General features: G+C 39.4%; 1 protein-coding gene across 1 annotated transcript; it reads right to left on the bottom strand.

Annotated features, from left to right (window-relative positions):
* Nucleotides 1-1,365: 1,365 nt before the first annotated feature.
* Nucleotides 1,366-21,362, bottom strand: AQP1 (aquaporin 1 (Colton blood group)). The gene is made up of 4 exons (XM_085316496.1): nt 20,890-21,362; nt 5,225-5,389; nt 4,723-4,803; nt 1,366-3,223 (listed from the first exon to the last, which is right to left on the bottom strand). Exons 1-4 carry the CDS (start codon nt 21,277-21,279, stop codon nt 3,044-3,046), a joined length of 816 nt encoding a protein of 271 aa, XP_085172622.1. The 5' UTR covers nt 21,280-21,362; the 3' UTR covers nt 1,366-3,043.
* Between the last annotated feature and the right edge of the window lie 322 nt (nt 21,363-21,684).

The raw sequence follows: 21,684 nt of genomic DNA, 5'->3' as shown, positions 1-21,684 counted from the left end.
CAGCTAGTCTGTGGAAGCATCAACCCTTTATTATGTTTTCCGGTTAGAACATGTGAGAAATTTGCAGGTTCATCCCCAGGAAACACCAGGGCACAGATATGGTCTATTTGTCCAAAGGTCAGGAACTATTAGTACATACATCAGGGGAGCTGTTTCAAACAAGTCCGTTTAAGGCTTCCTCTTCGATTCAGGGAGAGTTTGCAGAGATTCGTAGTAACCTCATTTGTCCACTTGACATTTGTTAGTGGGACTTGATGCCTGCTGCTTCATGCTTTTGATTCCTTTGCTGGGTACCCTCCAAGTATTTTAATGGAACGCCGATAACTTTTAAGTGTTTTTGCACAAAGCAAAACTATTTATGCCAAGCAMGGGGAAACTATTAGTAGCTATGGCCTTATGTTATTTAGGAACTGCTTTTCTCAGTTCAGGATCTAAGTACTACACTAAAGTGCACTACTAAAGTACTACTAAGTACTTTAAACACATCATTAAGTTTTTCCTTCTCATAAAAGAAAGAGGAGCAGAGGGATTTAAGCCYGGAAGTTTGCTGTGATGTTTTTTGTTTAATTTCTAAGGACCATTACCAGAAGCTTTCAGCAAGTTTAAATGTTATCACTGTGAATAAATACACCAACAAATCGCACATTATTTATTTTGACCTGTTTTTTTTTTTCTTCACTAATGAAACAATTGTTGCACATCTTTCCTTTTATTTCATTTATTACTGGGATGATCATAAGCAGTAACTAGATAAGCTAACATGAGACAGACCCATCACACACCAAACAGAAAGGCTATATTGCTTGTCTCAGAAAGTTTTGGACTTTGAGGGGTAGAAAATAGCTGAAGATATTGCTCTGCATTGGAAGTAGGCCTGTGAATCTCACAGCTTCTCCATCACTGTAAGCGTTAATTTAGCTCCATCTTACTGGAGCAAACTTTTTACTTTCAGTGATTTGTCCAGCTGTTCTGGATGATAAATTCTGTGGTGAAAAAGGGTTAGGAAAAGGGATAATTTTGAGTCATTTAGTGCAYTGGGATACCAGCAAATAAAGCAGAAAGAAGATTCTGTAAAGCCAGAACCAGGTCCTGGTATGCTGCTCTATCTCTAAGTTCATTTTAGATAGACCTTGCCTTCAAGTGAGGGCCCTGTTTGGTCTACTGTAACTATTAAAGAACCTTTACTTTCCCCAAAAAATAGCATCAAATGAAAGAAGCAGTTAAGAGTRGAAAATTCTATTCTATGATTCTATGAAAAGCAGAAATATTCTCAATCCTATTTTATGAGTGGGCACTAYGAGGATGCTACAGAAAATGAAATTGCATTACGCTGCAAGATAGGTTAAAAATCAAGCATTGTGAGCATTTCATGTGTTAGCACAACTGATTTTGTTTATTTTTTAATCGCTCCAAAATCCAATCATGCCATATTTACATAAACAATACATGGGATAATATACCAAATGTAGGTAAGAAAAAATAAYGTATTCTATTTTGATTTGCTGGTGTTTCGAATTTCTTTGTTTTCGTCATACACCACTCAACTTCATGAAATGATCTAACCCATCTGAACCTCTCTGGGTTCCCACGTCCGCACCGTTTCCATAACAGGAGATATCCGTCAAATCATCCCTTGTCTGAATGGTAARTGTATATATAGCTTTTCACATAGGTTTCTCCAGGACTTATTTCTTATGTAAAACTGTTTACAGCAGAATAAGTGTATCAGCACCTATCTGCTTTAGCTATATTCTATAGTTAGTATAAAAGACCAGCTACTCCTATGGGTTACTCAGGAAATCGAAAGTAGCAAACACACAAAAACGACAACAGAAAATAGCTGTCCACGTTGTTTAGAATTGTTAGTTTTCTTTACATTTCCAGTGTCATTTATTTTGCTAAGCACTTCTGTAATTCTTCCCACTTWTCTTCTGCTCTCATTTTCTTATAAAACAGTATACTAGGCTTTCTGTAGAAAACATACATATAAACAATTATATATATATATATATATATTAAAAAAAAAAAAACAACCCCCAAATGGACTTACACACAAGTATTTATTTGTCTCTCATTAGAAAGCATGCTCATGTATATCTAGTTGTTGTCCCTGAATTTCATAGTACTAGTTATTAAAATAGGGTCAGGAAGAAAGGGGCCTTTTTCTTCCTGGCGTGTTTTAAAAGACTGAGTTAAATTATGTAAGACGAACAAAGGCAGAGGAGGCACAGGAACAATCAGATCCTGTTTACATGTTGGCAGCATGTTGTTCTTGTTGCCGTTGTTATCACTGTTCTCCAAATTGACTTCTAGTTATTACTTCCCAGGAATTCACGTATCTTTTTGCTGTTGTTGCTTATTCCCTATCCTCGTAATGGGCTGCATGCAGGTTCAAGGACAATGAAAGATTGGAAGGGATTCTGGGATCTTGGAGATTTTTGTCCTGCTTAACAAATTTCTGGTCTCTTTCTTGGAGATTATCAATAATACTGAAAACTAGGATTGATTCAACATAACTTTTTTTTTTTTTTTTAGTGGCATTTCTTTCGCAAAAATATTTTGGGGCAATAGTTTGAGATAATTTTTCGCATAAGCTGCTAACTTTTGATATCACCTTGTACTTTTTGTAAAAATTCTTCTTCCAGTATCTGTTATAAAACCTCCATTATTGGTACAGGTAGCTCTTTGTCCTAGGTATCTATTCCTTCAGCAAACAGACCAGTCATCTGAACTGAGTCGTTACTGAGTGATGTGCTGAAGAACAACCCACACTACACACACCAGAAAACTTAGTGATGGTGAGGGAAGTGTTACATTTTAATCCCATTTATTTAGCTTAGGCACAAGTGTCTGACGACTTCTTGGCCTGAAGACTTTGTAATGGAAAAWCCCCAGATATAAAAATGCTATAAAGATTGGGGGCAAAAAAATGGAAAACCATAYTGAATTAAAAAATAAAGTACTGCTTGATGGTTTACAGAGAGTCTATAACACTGATAAAATCTTCAGAAATCAATGTGCTTTTTCCCCTCTTTGTCCTTCTTTATTTTGGCTTCATTTCAACCCTGGAGTTCATATCATCTCCTTCCAGATCATACTCCTCTACTTGGCCGCTGGTCCACACCTTCACGCGGTCGGTTAGGTCACTGCTTCTGGGAGCCAGGATGAAGTCGTAAATGAGGGCAGCACTTGCTCCTCCAATAATTGGGCCAACCCAGAAGATCTGAAACACATTGCCAAGCCCAGTTAGTACTTCAGGTATTAGTGGATTTGAAGCTGTTCTGARAACCTCTGAAGGTTTTCTGCATAAAATGTACAGTGAAAGCTTTTAAACCATTAAGGCCATTAATTGAATATTTATTTAATTGCATAGGCAAGAAGACAGAATTTCTCACTAAATGTTGGTAACACACTCAGAGTTGAATAGTTGTGACTACTTTGTCAAGTTTGGATAGTTAAAATTAGGCATCTCCTGGTAAAACATCTCTGTTACTCAGGCTAAATTTTAGGCATACTCAGAACAACTGAGTGTATTAAATTTCTTTCTCCCACTGACTTGCAGGGATACTTGGGGGAGTTGGAAAGTAATGCTTTGTGAGGACTAACTAGGGGCATAATTAACTATTAGCTACTGTGCCAGCCTAACTGCATAAGGCAAGCAAAGTTTGGAGGGAGAGGTAATAAATGTATAGACTGATATTATTAAAGAGAACATGATTTTGAGGGACCTGTATGGTTAAAGAGACCCTGAGTCTGAAATATTTTTACTTTCTTTTTTTTTCTGGCAGTGTTATTGTTTTAATATGAATTACTGTCTCTCCTGATTTCTTTCTCTGTCCCCCAAAAGCCAACCAATTTTTCTACACACTTCTGAAAATACTAACTTAGCTATATTATCTCAGTAACTCAATAGGAGYTTTTAAGTGGGAGATAAATGACATCTCTTTTTATATTTTACCCTTTAGATTGAAATGTGTATCCAAAATTTGCACAGTCCAATTATACTATCACTGAATTTCCATGAACATTTATGCAAATGGCTGAAAAATCATGAGTAGGAGAGTTAGAACAAGCTACATTTTAAATACTGAAGAACATGCGCTCGTTTAAGACTTTCATATGAGCTTTAGCCTAGTTTTCTGAGTTTTAGTGAAATAAGTAACAWTTTCATGAAATTCCTCATTTTGACCATAGAGAATAATTTTAAAATCTGTATGATGTCCAGTGCATTATCCATGAAAGCACATAAGCAGATGCTTATCTTTAAGCAGATGAATATTTTATTAGCTTCCAAATATTTCATGATCCATTTCATTTTGYAAACTTGCTTAAGAGCCTTCCTAAAATATAATTTACCAGACTAAGCAGTAGCAATTTACAAACTCAATTTAAATTATAAATACCCAGAACAGGATTCTGTGCAATGAGGCTTTAAAGTTTCAAATAATTAAAATAATTAAATGTAAAGWGAAATAACCAAATAAAACCAGCTGCACTATTTGGAACATACACTATCATCCTGAAGACTTTGTGACCTCCTGAGTTTAATCAGGACTAGAAGGAGACTTATTTTTGGAAAGACAATTATTTTTGTTAAATATAATACAAACGGCAACTSGTTAAAACATTGCTGCAATAAAGCATGTGCATTTAAATAGTTCTGATCTTGTGATTGCATATATGCAGGTCGTCTAATAATCTAAACCAGCTTCTTCAACTTACCCAGTGATTTTCAAAATTGTTGGCAATCAGTGCTGAGCCAAAAGATCTTGCTGGGTTAATTCCACACCCGGTGTAATCAATCTAGGAGGTGGAGAGAGAACCAGTAGTAAGATATCGATGCAGATGTGGCATGTGTGTTACACAGGACAGCATAGCGCTCGTGGCAGCCTACAGCACAGTTCGGRTGGACAGAACACCTTTGCTCATCCCACCTGGTTCTCCTCAGAAAAAGGATAAAAGACTTTTTGCAAGGTGCCAGTCCTTTCCTAATAAATAAAGAGGTTTAACTGCAGCAACAGCCTGTCCCATCTGTGCAGCCTCATCAGTTATAGCCTGGTTGCATGGYCCGAGGGAGCTGGGCTATGCAAGTCACAGAAACAAGGTCAGTGTCCAAAGGAGAGGGAGAAGAAAGAAACTATGATCTGCCCATCATCTAGCTGCCTTCACTGACCCATCCCAAGGTGCAACATTGCAGATATCAACTGTGAGAGGGAAAACTTACAGCAAGAAGGTGTCCCAAGGCAACGGAGAGTCCAATGGCCAGAGGTGCTGATCCTGAGACATCACTCCTTCTCCGATCTGTGGTGGCAAGGACGCACAACACCAGCTGGAGGGTTGCAATGATTTCAATACCTAATCCTTGGCCTGCATTGATTCCATCTGAAAGCTGAATGGAGACAAGAAGAAAAATGTTACCTGATATTCCTACCTGCCTTTAGTCAAGCATGATTACGCCTCATGGGGTCTGGTGTCTCAATAGGACATGCACCTGACATGCACAATCAGGCATTTTGTGTCCTCAGGTTGCTTTTACTTAATAAAAAGAGAAAGGGATGAGAAATCAGCTGAAACACTCTTTGTTGTACACAAGTGCTGATGGATCCAGATTTTGCTGATGTAACATGGTAGCTGTGTCCAGCCAACATGAATGTTGAACCATGAGGYACAAAGAGAGTGTAACCAGTGTACATGTGAGTGACAAAAGAACCAGAGATTTGCCTCCAGCAGAGYTTCCTTCTGGAAGTAAATTGTCCTTAAGATGTCTATTCACTGCTTCTTAGAATAAGACTGCTGTGGTCAGATTAAACGTTGCTCAACATTACTTTAACAACTGCCAGGCAAACTAGGGGCAGACGAAGGAAGGGATAAATAGAGAGCAGGAAAGGAGCATAGCACTGGGCAGCTTGAATGTGCCTCTGCTATGTGCAAATCACATTAATCTTCTCTTCTCCCACCATCATCTTTTTTTCTTTTTTTTTTTCCTTTAATTAAACACAGGTTCTTCAAAGTAAGGATACATTTGGGAAATGTCCTGCAACATGCAGGCCCCATGAGTAGATTTTGTCTTAAATATTAAGACACCTACAATATGATTCAATTACCTGAAATCATGCATCTAGCACCATTTGAGATGTCATGATGTATTGAGGCACTCATATGAGGCTGCTACATGTGACACAAGACCTAGAGAAGACCAGAGACCATGTCTAAAATAACTCTAGATGCCAATGTTTAGGGAGTATTTCTCTAAATTTGGAGATCTAAACAATACAGTAACTGGAGCTAAGAGAGCCATTCAGGTAATCAAATGTAGGCGATCATTTGAGAGTGAACTGATTAGCTCTTTGCCTTTCAATGGAGATTGACTAGACCTCATGTGGCCATAAGAAGGGCATTTAGTTCATATCTAGACCACAAATTTTAGGCGTCTCAGATTTGAGCTGGATATGACCCAATTTCTTTGGGAAATGAACTGAACTGAACAAGAAAAAAACATCCACAAGACAGGAATCCTAAAGCATTGATGAGGGAAGTATTTCAATTTCTTAATGAAATAAAGCAGGTTCTGCAGGACTTGTACYGGCAGATGTAGATATTCCGGTTTTGTTATTAATGACTAAAAAGTGGAGTTTCTTATATACGTAAGTACTATAGAACATATTGAAATGACATTTATTCTACTATATGAACGTTATACAACAGAAATTCTGCTGTGTCTCAGGAACACTGTTACTAACTTGTGCTTACCAAGTAACTCGACCATTTCAGTGTTATAACAGGACTTGAATTCTGCTTCTAAGTGCTATRTTCACTGGTGTCTGAGTGAAAAAGAGCAGATCTATATCTGAGTGGAAAACTCAGTGCAAGGAGAAGTAACTTCATTATATGCAGTGTTGGATAAAACATGAGATTGAACACAAGCCAAAATTACTGAGAATTGAGGCTGACTCAGAGTAAGTGAGAAGAAAGCAAATTTTACAAAACTTACATTCAGGAATGGTGTTATTAGTGAGTTATCTCATCTGTCATAGCTGCTGCACTAAAAATTGCAAGGTCATACATGACAAAAAAATAGTTAGATGTTACTGCAACCTATCCGGAACAAGGAAACTACAGGAAATAAAGCTTGAAATCTGTTCTGACAGTTTTGAAGCCTATTTCCTCTAAAATTAATCTTTGAATAACTTAACTTAAGRATGTTTAGCTAATTTTTTTCACTTTCCACCTTTGCAACTCACTTTTCTTGTTTCACCTCTGTTACAAAGCATCATACTATTAAATTACTAAGCTTCTGTCCAGAGAAACACTGAAATAAGTGGACTGAGTCTTCTGCTGGAAAAAATCTGTTCAGCTTCATTAAAAACAGTGAAAATATATTGATTTCAAAGATCTACCAATCTGAAGCATTAATAACATTTTTATATCTTGCTCTTTAAAACGCAGGATTGACAACCCTTGAGCTGAAAGCAAGTTATCCATAGAAGGTAATTCCAGTTGAAATGATGAGCATTTTGGTTCCTTCAGCATCCAGGTAGTAGGCACTGAAGATAGCCACTGAAACCTCCAGTCTTAGTAAGAATTACATGTGAGGACTACCAGCTTGACATAAGTATACACTGTCAGAGCTGTCAGTGGAAATGACATGTTCTGAAAATCCATATTGAACACTTGAGATACCATTAAATTAGGATTTTATTACTTTTTCCACTCCCTTTTAAAAGCAATCATTTTATTTCCTGCAGAGACAGAAGGATTCATGGCTTAATAACATATGCATCAAATGCATCCCACTGATATTAAAAGCAATATTATCACACTTTAGGAGTGTGGGCTATTGATGCTCTAGAAAGTTTTGTCTCATGTTTGGAAGGCCAAATGATCAAACTTAAAAGGCAGATGTATTTCTAAATATATGAGCAATATATAGATATCTGAACATGAGTACAGAAACAATTTTTCTTCTATCATAATGTGATTGATAATCCCCAGAGAAACTAGCTCCAAAGTCTGACGTTTTCGTGTTAGTTATTTGAAAAGGCCTTGACACATGAAATCGTTAAACACAGAGCTACCTTTAGTCTTTCCCTTCACTTTGAGGGATTTCTACAAAAGAAAAAAAAAAGATAATAAGAACAAAATGACGCTTTCAAAAACTGTGATAATCCTTATCTTTGAAAGAGGGAAATCGTAGTCTTCCTTTCCCTCCAGGAAAAGACATCGTATGTTTGACGTGACTTGAGGTCATACTCCCTGATAATCAACACTGTTATTGACGGCCTCTGCAGAATCAAAGAAAGCCTGGAAATATCATAGGAAACCTTTTGCTTTCCTCTAACGTGTAATTCTACACAGCCTGCCAGGGACATCAGATTCCACTGAGAGAGCAAGAACTCTGGGCCATGTTCCAAAACACTGCAAACCAAGGCAAACATTGGATGACCTGGTTTACTGTGGTCTGCTGATCTGCAATGTGTAAGTATATTATCACAGACTCTGGTTATTTACCTATTTGTCACAGCTGTAGGTAGCAGCCTGGCCCATTCAAGATCACAGAAAAGTATGACTTTTCACCACACTAACCATGTCCCAACCAAAGCAGAACATGGGTAGCAGAAAGGTGCATATCACAGGATTTGCAATAACCAAGTGAGGTATCAAGTTAAAATGTGTATATTTAGTTGTGTATAATCCTTGGTCTCTATGGAGTTGCAAGGACTACCCAGCTAACCTTTAATATTGCATAAAACACTTAGCACCTTTCAAAACTATTGTTTTAAGCCCTTTAGAGAACCAGGTAGKCATAACCAACAGGAGCTGGTATTTTCATGTTTTATTTACTTTTTTAAGGGAAAGTTTGAATTTTTGTATAATASCTGACTCCAGAATCTTGAGCCTTAGATATAACTCAGGTTCTCTAAAGTTTAATCTGAATCCAGTAGCAGAAAGTACTAGACACTGCAGAGACTTCACAAGGCTATCAGAATATGCACAAAGATAAATATGGTCTTCAAATCTAGCATCCTATGTTGAGAATATTCAGAATGTCAGTGACCATATCACTGGTCCTTAAATAGATAGAATAATGTCTTGAAACRTAAGACACAATCATGTCTACTGTAGCGCTGGAGTGAGCGAATCCTTCTCTACTGACCCGTATCTACATTGCGATGCCCATCTCCCCTGCATTAGCAGGCTGCTCACAGCAGTCATGGTARGGTGTGTGGGCAGGGGCAAGGGTTGGCACTGCCTTTTTCCTTGATCTATCTATTCAGAAATCTCTGGCCTCTTTGCATCGCAGTACGAAAGCTCTCGTACACGCTACATTTTGAAGATGCTTGTTAACAAGAAAAGTCTCAGAGGGCAGAGAATGGCACAGTCACTCCCTGATCTTTTCATGCTTCAGACTTCTGAGGCCCAAGAGTAAATTCAATGCTTTAAAGAACCAGATCTGCATTAAGGAACTAAGATGAAAGATGCAGGCTTATAATCATCTCCAACATAGTTTCCCCTACCATAAGAAACAATTCAGTCTTCCCCACCTTTGTGTTGACAAGGGTTTTGGCAAGACATGCTTGCCTCCCTCAACACCAGAAATGTACCCAAGAAATAAGTTACATCACTTCAATAATGGCAAGATCTGAGAGTTATATGTAGACACATATTTGATTGGTTGAATCACTCTCTTGCCTGAACTATATGAACTATATGCCTGAACTCCTGAGGTCCCTTACAACCTGAATGATCACATGAGAGGTTTTGGTTCTTTGGTCCTTGCGGGCAGGATTGAGACAGAATTGCCTCAGCCCTACTGCTGACTTGGCTGAGTGATGTCCAGAAATAGCTACTGGCTTTCTCAGATTGAGGATCCACAGTTGGTGGATCACTACCTGTGAAGGCTCTACATAGATGGGTGACATATGCCCCATATGACCCATACGGTGGAGCTCATTAGCTCTGAGTGCAAAATTCAATTTAAATTCATTACTCAGTCATGACCACAAGAATACCTAGCTGAGATGGGCACCTACTTTGTCATCTTAGGAAGTGAATAGCGGTCATATAGCTTCCATCTTTCTACAAGATCAGACAGTTTTGATTTAGCTGAGAATAAAACTACAAAAGCTTCTTTCTCCGAAGTGTCCTTAACTGCCATGCTTAGCTGACTGACTTCCACAGCTTAAAGCAATAATGTGGGCAAAATAATGGCATGTTTTCTTTCCTCTTGTTTTTTCAGAGCAAGATATTTATTAGCTGTCTGCCTTCAAAAGAGAAACAGGGGGACAGGAAATTAAACTGGCCCAAGGTAAACCCGACTGCGTACTTCTCCAGTGGCTTCATTTTTTTCCCATTAGGAATAAAAGCATATGAAGTTCCAACCTGTTTCCCGTTATATGGATAAGGCACTTTGTTATGCAAGATTGTTTCATCACATGATACTATGCCCCACGTCATCCAGCAAACTTTTAACCATAGATTGTCTCTTCTAGGGTCCAGCTCACTTTCATAAAGCAAGGATTAATTTCTCATTATTCCTGAAAAATGATCAGCCTCTGGAAATTCAGTAGGGGAATGTCAATTTTCTCCAATCTTATGAAACACTTCACTGAAAGTTGTGCTGGATGATTTATTATTATTATTATATATATATATATATATATATTTTTTTTTTTTGAGAGAGAGAGAGAGAGAAATGCCCTAGCACCTTACCGTAAAATATGGCACTGCTGATGACCGGCTCTTCCCTCCTTTGTATATCCCAACCCTTGGGTAAGTAATCTTTTGCAAAGCCCCAGAAAGAGCATGGCTGGCACAAAATAAGAAGCATGGCATGGGCCAGCTATAAAGGTATTATCCTTTTTATCTTTTTATCTTTTTGTTTTTAATACTCATGCCAGAAGAAGAGCTATGTTCTTCTGTTCACACCAAGTCTAGCATTTTAAAGAACAGTATTGCAGGAGATAATATCTTCTGTGGATGAGAAAATTGAATGAAAATAAACCGCAGACAATTTGCACCAGGCCTGATGTTTTTAGCACTCCATTATTAGTTTAACACTACTATGGAAGACTTTTTCCTTAATGCAGAAATTTGGGCATTTTCTTCAACCAAATCTGAGTCTACTTAAACATTTCTACTGCCTGAGTGACTTCAGAAAAGGATATCTAACTATTTTAATGTATTTTCTTCTTGGAGCTTAAACTCTCCCTTCTTTGATGTTCCTTACTTTTCTTAATAATAAATCTTCACATTTATTTAAATGTTTCATGCCATCTTCTTCCTCTCTACATTAAAAATATCAATTATGCTACTTTATACCAACTAAATAACATTTAAATGTTTAACAGGGCATAGTTCTTAAATCTAACATTCTTTAAATGTAATCTCAGAAATCAATCTTCCTACTGCCCTCAGAATCATCTTTCACTGATTGGGACTGTCTTTATGTCGAAATCTTTTGCATTTTTTCAATTCATGAAAATATCATGATAGCCTCTCTCAATAACCTCTCTTTCTCCTGTTGGAAGGCTCTTCCAAAACTCAATTATAAGTTATAAGCCTTCCTTTAGCTTGCAGTCAAAACTTATTCTTTACTTAAAAACTTCTTACTTTACCTCTGTCTATTCATCTACAGTGATTCTCATCTCTCGTAAGTATTTAATAGTATAATTCTCAAAAGGACTTTTTATACCCATTATTAGAGTGTTAGGGATTCAGAGCATACAAAATTTTCATTTTTTCAGTAAGCAGAGTCAGGCAAAGGTGTAAAGAGTTTCACTCAAAATTATACAACAGGAGCGCTCAAAAGAAGTCACTTATGTAGCAAAGGATTAGCTTTGGATGATATCCTAGATCAGTAATAGACGCTTTCAGCAGAATCTAGGAAAAAACATATTGTCCTCTGCTAGATCGTCCTTCCTATGAATGCAGCCTTAAGAGCTCTAAAGGGGATACATTCAATTCGCAAAGCACAAATATTTTCCTTTCTTTGAACAGCAAACACTCTCCAGGAACAGGACTACCCTCTCTCCTCCCACCATACCGTCAGTCTAAYGAGAAACTAGCCATGGCTTTGTGATGCAGCATCCTGCTATGTCATGAAGAGAAGAGTCATGGTTTCAGTTGTACTAAACCAGAGTKTATAAAGTTAAAGTACAAAGCCTGTGACAGACAGTAAAAGTCAAAAATTCTATAGGTCTTTCATTAAACATGGCTAGTTGGAGACGAACCATTTGTAGAACAGTCTCATTTACACTTTTGCTTTTTGATGTGCATCTGGGAAAGTTTCTTTGGGAAAAAAGAATTTTGTTTGTTTTGCTGGTGGGAAATAAATGAAGTCTATTCATAAGATGATGAAGAAYGATCATTTTTTTTCTTTATCCAACAAAACCTAAGTAAATGTTTTATTTTCAGGAACATACTTGAAGTACTCATTTATAGCAGAGAGTTATTTATGATCTCCTTTATTGTCAGACCAGAAGAAGATGATCTTCCAATGGGGAACTGAGGGCCTATATGAATTTTGAGTCTAATACCATATTCCTTTCAATGCTGTCACTGGATTAACTAACTGGATTTGCACAAACCTCACAATATAGTTGTTGGCAACCGCACCAAAGTGATATTTATTTTATATTTCTAGACAAACACTCCAGGAAACTTGTGAAATTTTCARATTTTCCAAGTCTGAGGTAATTTATACAGTCAGACATTCTTGTTCATTCAGAAGAGGCATTCAGCATTCAGAGGTTGATATTTCCATCAAGTTAAAATACGGCTSTGAATGGGCTGCAGAAATTAGGGGAACAATTCCAGCTCCTTCCTTTCTCCACCTTGTTCATCAAACAAGAAATCATATCAAACGAAGRAATAGGGGCCAAACCTGGCCTTATTCATTCCTCAGGCCAAATACAGTCATCACTAACTTCAAGGGAAGTTGTATGAAAGTGTGTAAGAAAATATTTGCTGCAGTTCTCCTCTGAAAGCGTTCGTTGACTTCACTTGGCASAGAATGGATGTCAAGTGCCTGGAAAAGTTTGGTTTTCTTTGGTACCTCTCCGTGATTCCTGGAGAGGAGATCCACGGGGCTCTATCAGGACAGTACAGAGAGGACTTCTTCTTCTTCCCTATCCTGAAATGCCAAAAGAGAAACTTCTGCCTCTTTAAGAAGGGATATCCCTTGCAGAGTTTTCAGCAYACATTTCTGCCTTCCTGCCATTTATAGAGTTTCCTTTACGATGCCTGACAGGTCCTGTATATTTGATTTAAAAGGTTTGATGCTGTGCCTTACCCTCACATCTCATTGACTTCAGGGAGTTGCAGCAGTTTAACAGCAATAGGTTGGGCACTGGATGCCACAAAGAACAGTTCTTTTCCATCATTAACAAATTACATTACATTTGTTAAGGTACMTTTGTACATTAACAGGACCTCATACTGCTTCCCGCCAGGCTAGCAAACCTCCAGGACTCATCCACGTGCTTCATGACATTGCTACCAATATTATCCTGAAGGTACTGAGAAGCACAGCCACAGACCATAACATCTCAGTGTGGCAGRTATGGCATCAACTTGCTTCATATCAGAACAAAAAGAGTGCCTCGGCCCCTAGATATTTGTAATCAAGAGACAACAGCTTAAAGGCAGGGGAAATAGAAAAACAGAGATACGTAGACATACAGCATATTCTTTCTCTCTGGGATGGAGATTTTCTAACAGAGAATATTAACATTTTCAATTAAAATGTTAGGTAAAGACCTGGCTGTTATTGATCGGTTACTCTACYAATTAAGGTAGAAAGTGGACAAGTTAGCAAAAATTTGCTACTACTCTAAAAAAACAGATAATTTCCTCTTGAGACAAAAGGATATTTTTCTACGGCTATTTTTTCTTCTTTTAGTGCTCATGATCTGGTTTGGTATCCTTGCTTTGAAAAGAGTTTGTCTTAACTCAARTAGTGACATTTCTTAGAATTCATTGATTAAATAAATGCTATTCTCAACCCAAATATCCAAATATCCAAATTATCTGCTGAAGTACCYGAGCCCTACTTCAATGACTTATGTATCATTTTTATCACTGCATCATTTTAAGCAGAAGAGATCTATAATCTTCATTCTCAATTTTGCCATGGAAATTTCCATTGCTCTTTAGACTGTGGTTCCTCCCATGCTAAATCTTGATTTAGAATCAAACCCCCTTTTTTTTTAATTTCTAGTGAATTAAAGTTGAGAAACGAAATCTGAGTTTTCTTCATCTGTAAAAATCTATCTGTCTATCTATCTATCTGTCTCTGGTGTGTGGGTGTAAATGTTAGCATATGCAGGGTGGTGTACACCCATACACAAAAATTAGCCAAATATATATAMGGCATAATGCACACAGTGCCAAAGAAAAGAAAACAATTTTAACTGTTTATTCACCAGCCAGGAAGGGTGGCGGCAAAATGAATTTCCTTACTTTTCATGGTTAATACTACTGAATCTGATAGCTGGTGAAACATAGAAAAAAAATCACTCTCCAAAACTGTAATTTAGAAGAGATAACTTTTTTTTTAAACACAAGAAGAATAAAAATAGACCTGAATACGTCTGAATTAYAGCATTAACAAAGCCACTAAATTAATAGTACTTTTTGGTCTTTTGCAATAAATTTTTATAGCCCTCTGTGCAGCCCTTTCATCAGTGTGACCATTTCTGTGTTTCTGTGCCTAGCAGAGCATTTTTCGAACAATGCTTCTGTCATCCTTGGGTTCTTTAGATATGGACTCGTTGGCAAAAATCCTACTTGGACCATCGCATTTTAGCACCAAAGGGCTGGACTGCAGGTGGATGACCTCTAAGGGCCYCACCGCAGGCCAGAAACGGCCACATCGCTGCCTCCGTGCCCAGGGACGTGGCAGCGCTCTGGGTGGGGAGGGCCATCTAGCAGCACAGCTCTGTGCCACCAGCACGGTGGCCAGTGGAGAGAATTTTCTCAAATGTCAGAGCCTTTAACGTTCTTTGTCCAACCTCTTTTCCTAAATGTATACGCCAGGGTTGTATAGCTCAGGGCACAACTGTATTAGAATGGAGCAAAAGCACTACAAAAATCTTCACAGAAATGGAAATAAGAAATAGCTTCTGAGACCTGAGATAAGGATTAGTGATAAAAGCCTTGTTATCCCCCAATGGTCTGGAGGATGGGTGATAACCATTAGATTTACAACTCAGCCCAGATGTTTCTGCTGTCACTACGTGACCAAATTATATAGCAGCCAAGCCTACTGCCAGTTTTTAGCAGGTGCCTTTCCTGTGTTCTTCGTCCCTGAACTAGTGCTATTCCTTACAATGCTGGCATGCCATGAAAGACCGCTGCTGCAAGATTGAAATTGAGTAATGAGCTATTGTTGTGGTGCTCTTTGTTAAGAAATAAAAATCCTGGACTGCATCTCAGGTGCAGGAACCATTTTGCTCATGTTGAAATTGCTGCCATTTCTGGTCCCATCTAGCAGCTCCAGAGGGCTTAACCACACAGATGTCACAACACAGACAAGGCTGGCAGGAGAATCCTACATCTAATTGAAAACAGGGAGGGCAGAGGATGGTGAAATGTAGCATGAAGCTGACTATGTTGAAACTTGAGAAAGGCACYGGACCGATCTCCTTTGAAAAAAAGGACATTGGGGTTTTTAATGAGCATGTGAGGTCAAGAACTCAGCTTTATGTCTCATCCATCYAGTGACACCCCTGGAACCACAATTCTCTGTAGAACCAGACTGACTCAGAGGAAAAGCAGCATCACTTACTCAGTCCACTCTTTTCGTCAAGCTTTCAGTTTATTTTGGAAGTTCTACCTACTCAACCTGACTTTGTTTAGTTTGAGACTGGAGGAGATCAGACTCAGAGGGTGTGGGCACAGGGAGGGAAATCACAAAGGGAAACACTGAGTCATCAAGGCCAAGCATCTAAGTCCTACTCCCTATGGTCAGGGAGCCATCACTGCAGCTTTGCTTAAGGACAGATGTGGGGGGAGAGGATGATTTCTGCCATCTATGATCCTGTCTGTTAAAGGACTAGAAAGAGTTAGTCAGGACTATCAGGATAAAAAAAAAAAAAAAAAAAAAAAAAAAAAAAAAAAATCAGTGCTGAACCCCCCCCCACACACACACACTGGAAAAAGCTAAGTGACAACTCTTGGCTTTAAAAGTGGGAACTGCCAGGGTGGGGAGAATTTTGTTTGCAGTGACAGTACTCTGTCCCTTGGAGACTCAGTAGGAAAACAACTACCAGCATTGACCTTTCACAGATGATACGGATTTGCATCTGCAGAGGCAAAGGAACCAAACTCCCTGTGCCTCATCCCTTGGAGACAARAGACCTGGCCAGTCCTCAGCTTTCCCAAGTAGCAGAATAGGTGGGTTAGGGGACATATGCACTATGGTGTGCACTGATCGTTCTGCCACAGCTACACTTCAAGCGGAGGTGACAGAGAGACGATCAACCTCCTTGAAAATGCAAAGTGTATTCCAGGAACAGGCAACTTTCCACACTCCAGAGTATCAGTGTTCACCTGTCTTTTAAGAACATGCTCTCCTCCAAAGCCACTGACCACCTATCCCTTCTGGCTTTGCTGGAAAGTTGTTCAGTTCTACAGTCAACTGAGTCTACTCAGTCTACTGAGCTGTGTTTTAAAACACAGTCCTTGTATTTATTATTCTTGGTTGTTTTTCTTTCCGCTTTATCTACTTGGAGCAACACTACTTTCAGGTCTGTTTTTCTTGCTACAATTTTGATCCATTTCTAACTTAAAAAAAAACAAGAAAACTTTTTTATCAACTTGAAGGCAGAGTTTTCTAAGAGTTTTCCARTTTCAAGAAGGTGTTAGAGTTATTACTTTTTCTTTGCTTGTTTCTTTCTTTCTAGACTCAGAAAAGTTTGCCAGATTTAGGAGGCACATTTCCTGGCACTCTAATCAGTATGCAAAGCTACAGCAAGTACTTAAAATTACAAACCATAAAGCAATGTCTACATTTTTCAAAAACTTCCATTATTTTTCTCACAAAATTGACAAAAATTGAGCTAAATAAATGTGTGCAACATGTTTTTAATAGCTTGACAAAAGTTCTCAAGATAATTGTAGCTGAACAGCAAATATTATATTACCTCACTGCACTCCTCTCACCCGCCTTTCCTGCTGCAGTACTTTGCTGGTCATTAATTGCCTGTGATGAATACTTTCTTCCATTATCCTAATTACAGATCTGTCCTCACTAGACAATAGCCAGCTATGCTGGCAGATGCGTGCATTTCGGATTAGGTTTTCTCTATTCTTACAGTTTTACCCAGCGGAAATTTGGAAAATGTAGTAATCTGAACGCCAAAAAAAGATGCAAGATGAGGTAGGGAAAAATGGTCACATTTTTAGAACAACAAAAGTACTGCACATTCATCCCTCTTTCAGTTTTTCCGATTTCAAATTTTTTTACTTTGACATTTATGGGAATTTAGGTGTCTTAATAGGATTCAGGAATCTAAATAACTTTGTGAATATTGTCCAGAAAGTCTTATTCAAAGCCAGCCAAAGTAACTAAAAATATTTCCATTGACTTCAGTGAAATCTGGATTAAACCCTTGATATGTGATCATTTTGCTTTTCTCTTACAATAATATAGACCCCAATACTGAACATGTTAAAGGACAACTCTGCTTTCACCTTCTCCCTTCCTTCTCTTCAGCCTTGCATCTTCCATGGCTGTTTTTATTAGTTAGTTGGATGKTTGGTTTCATTTTCTTGAGTTTGCTTTTTGCCTTTGGACACTAAGAAAGGTACAGATTCACCTCACTTTACTTTGGGTACATAATAGAGGCTCCTAAGCCTGGGGCCTCAACATCCCGAGTTCCCTCTCTAGTCAAGGCAGAGAGCAACGTGTCTCTGGAGAACAACTCAACGGATCTAAGAGCTGAATTACTTCTCTTTTTCTATCCTTCTCTGCTAAAGAGGAACCTATGGAAATGGGGTTCCTCACCTTGGAACCTCAGTGCAGGGCCTACAGCTGGGCAGGATAAATCTAAGTATAGGCATGCAATTTGCCATGGCATCCCATGGGCATACTGGCTAGTCAGTGAAAMCAAGAAATTTCTCCCATCACATTTTTCCTGTAAAAAACCCCAAGTTCAAGACTATGGCAGACTCAGAACAGAGAACACAATCTTGCATGTCCACATCCTCTTCTCAGCTTTATCAAAAGCCAGTGCTCCCTTTCTTTCTATTCTCTTTCTCAACAGTGAAAGTACCTCTTGCTTTCACCGAAGGACAAGTAGCCAGAGCAGCTGGTAGGAATGCCAGCTCTGTCCCTCCCCTCCTTGTCCTCATGTTGAAGAGCATGACATTAAAGTAAATCTCTGTGGTTTCTCCTTATTTTCTGTTTGCTGAAGGAGGCAGCATGTTCCTAGTGCCAAGCTGAGATTTCAGGATATTCCCCATTATGATCGGTTCTGCACTAGGATAGCTGTTCTGCTGCTCCCCCCGGGGCTGGACTCAACCCCCATCAACCTTCAGCTCCCCCTCCCCAGCCAATCCCAGCCTGTCAGTGGGAAATGAATAGATTTGTTTTCCTCTCTAGTTCTCTCTTGCAAGGGAAAATAACAGCTGTTGCCCTCCCCATCTCCTGGGAGATCCCCCCACTGCTATTCTTGCCAGAACATTTAGAACTGGATGGGAAAAAGAAATATATATATATATATATATATATATATATAATTTCTTCTGAATATCTGACAATGACAAGCACAGAAACCAGAGCTTGTCACAATGTTTAGGAACCACTTTATATAGTCCTATTAATTCACCAAGAGAAAGAGTTACTAGCTTTGCAATACAGTCATGATGGAGACTTAAAATATCACTTTTCTCCCACCATGGATTCTATGGCCTTAAAAAAGATGAATTTCACTGTATTCCACAGAGTTCCCGGGGGAGAGAACAAGGCTTCCATCCTAAAATGAAATTCATAAGATTCGTTTGCAAGGCCTCCTAAGCTCACTAAAATCATCCAGAGAATTCAAGTGGAGCATTCCCTACACCTAGGTCTTCTCCACAGAACTAAGTAGTGTTCAGGAGTTGCCTGGTCAAAGGGCAGGTCTGGCTTCAGCAGAGCAGTAAATAAATATTAAGCCCTCTAGCTCTGTGGTGTGTTCTGTGTTCTCCAAAGGGAGAGATGCACATGCCACAGTTTCCCTTGAGAGCAGACCCTTTAGGGCCATCCTTCCTACAGTCAGTCTGGTTTTGTTCTTTTATCTGCTACAGGATATATCTCCACTCTTTTCCTTATCTTTCCATCTATCTCTGTAGGCTCCTCTCTTCTGAGACATCCTCGTGCAGAGCTCTAAACAACATCGTTGTAACTTGGGGAGTTATTGACTGAGAGATAAGAAAAATATGGGGTGATCACATACACYGACTTTGCAAATAGCCAGTTTCAGGGCTTTCAGATAGAGGAAGAAACTAATCATCTGAACTTTGTGGCAGGCAAAAGTGGAAGACCGAATGACAGTGCTACGGAAACCAGACCTCCCATGTTTAGTGGCAGCTGGCAGTCAGACCTCTCTAGGAAACCGCTTGGGTGGATACCCTGTCCCATGTGGTTGAGCAGTTCCCTCTGCCAGTGGTTTCAGAGGGAGAGATCACACATCACACACACAGCCAGAGCCTTCTGGAGTCAATAAAAAGATTCTCTCTTCTTCCCCAGCATGTTTTGGATTAACCCCACCAAAATTTCAAAAGTGATGGCACAAGGGGATGTCTGCAGGCACCAGACTCCRAAGAGGGAGGTAAGCACCTAGCCCTTAGAGTAACACAGAGATGAGTGACACACTTTGGAGACTCGGGAATGGCCTTTTTAATATCAGTTTTATTGTATTCTAAAAAATCTGACAATGGGATGATTTAATGTTTGAAGTATATTTATCTTTTCTATCCTTTTCACGGCTGCTACAATTAAATGGGGACAATAAAATGACAGTATGTTGAGGAGGAACAGTTGCTGCCAAGCACTGAAATATTCCAGGCACTTTTTACGCAATGTGACTGTTAATAGCTGCGAGCAGCAGGCTGGAAGAGGGCTGTAACCTGCACCCCTGTTAAACGTAAAGCTCTTCCTCCAGCTTACATCTCTGAATTCAGTGTTTTCCCCATCTTTTGAATAGCAAAAGCAGGAGGAAACATGAGGAAAGCGCAGCTGCGATTCTGTGCCAGGCAGGAACTGAGCCTAACGCAACAGGTAAAGCTCGCAGCTTGGGTGACAAGGTTTCTCTTGCTACACATCCCTCGCTCTTTTTCCATAGATTCTTACATTGCAGTCAGCAGCAGGTTACAGAAATTGTTAATTAGGTACTGGAAAAAGAGCCACATTCACACAAGTGAAAACAACATCGGTGTATGCACATTAATCAGCATCACAAGCCACAGGCGTGCTATCTGACACCTTAACCACCGTGACAGGGACTCAGTGGCGCAACTAGCAGTGATTTCAGCTTTAAATTGGTGTCAAAAGGCAACTTTTATCAACTTAGAGGTAAAAACTTAAACACGAACAAAAATCACGACCACAGTGTCCTCCAGCTTTAGAAAGGGGTTGGGGAGAAAGGACCTTCTCTACAACATTGCTTGCAAAAGAGAAGAATTAATAAAGTATTAAGGTGACAGCAGAGAGCGCATATATCCTAGATTCACCCTGACATCAGTCAGGACTGGATCCCCCCCCCTAAATTAAGCAATTGGCTGTGTGAAGCCACCATCACCCCTGACACACACATCTACACACACACACATATCCTTAGGAGCTCGCAGGCATTACCCTCACATTTCTACAGTAAAAATGAAGGAGGAATCAAAAGTTCCTCTGCTTACCGCGTTGAGCCCCAGGAGGTTGTTTGGGAGAGATGAGGTGACTCCCGAGAGGATCGCTGTGGCCACCACTGCCCCCAGGCACTGAGCGATGATGTACATGAGTGCCTTGAAGATGCTGATCTGGCAGCTCAGCAGAAGGCCCAAGGTCACCGCGGGGTTCAAGTGGGCGCCGCTGATGTGGCCCACGCTTTGTGCCATGGTAGCAATGGATAACCCAAAAGCCAGCGAGACCTTCACGTTGTCTTGAGACTTTGTGGATGTTTTGTTGCCCACAACTGGGAAACTAAAACCCAGAGCCGAGCCAATGCTGATAAAAATAAAGAGGCTCATGGCAAAGAACTCAGCCACCACTGCCCTCCAGAACATTTTCTTTTTGAATTCACTAGCCATCTTTCCCCTCTCTCTTCCTCTCTCTCACTTTCCCTTCTTCTCCCTCTCTCCCTTCCCCTGCTTGATATTTTCCCTTTGAGGTCTGAAGAGGAATCTGGAGAAAAAATACGGTTCTTGGATTATTTATAGGGCTTTGGGTGGTCTGTAGGAGGGAAGGGGTGTTGCACAAAAGGAGGAAAGAACATCTACATAGATGCTGACTGCTAGATTGATGTAAGACACTGCATGCCTGCCAAACTTTTTTTCTCCTTTTTTTTTTTCCTTCCCTTAATAGCCTTCGATCTCTGCTGCCGTTTTTAAGAGGCTTTTTAAAATCTTTGGAAAAGTTTTTAGGAGTACTTCAGGAATTTTATCTTCGCTTGTTTAACTTCTATATAGCCATTCAACATGTAGACCAAACTGAAA

Source organism: Rhea americana, unplaced genomic scaffold (genome assembly GCF_003343005.1).
Source record: "Rhea americana isolate MKP2758 unplaced genomic scaffold, rheAme1 scaffold_47, whole genome shotgun sequence".
Classification (NCBI taxonomy): domain Eukaryota; kingdom Metazoa; phylum Chordata; class Aves; order Rheiformes; family Rheidae; genus Rhea; species Rhea americana.
The sequence above is the reverse complement of the archived record's forward strand: the minus strand, read 5'-3'. Positions and strand labels throughout refer to the sequence as shown.

Coding starts and splice junctions, on each gene's coding strand:
- AQP1 (XM_085316496.1), bottom strand. CDS start 21,279: ATGGCTAGTGAATTCAAAAAGAAAATGTTCTGGAGGGCAGTGGTGGCT. Junction 5,390..20,889: donor ACCTCCTGGGGCTCAACGCG/GTAAGCAGAGGA, acceptor GTCTCCATTCAG/CTTTCAGATGGAATCAATGC. Junction 3,224..4,722: donor ACAATTTTGAAAATCACTGG/GTAAGTTGAAGA, acceptor AATGTGTTTCAG/ATCTTCTGGGTTGGCCCAAT.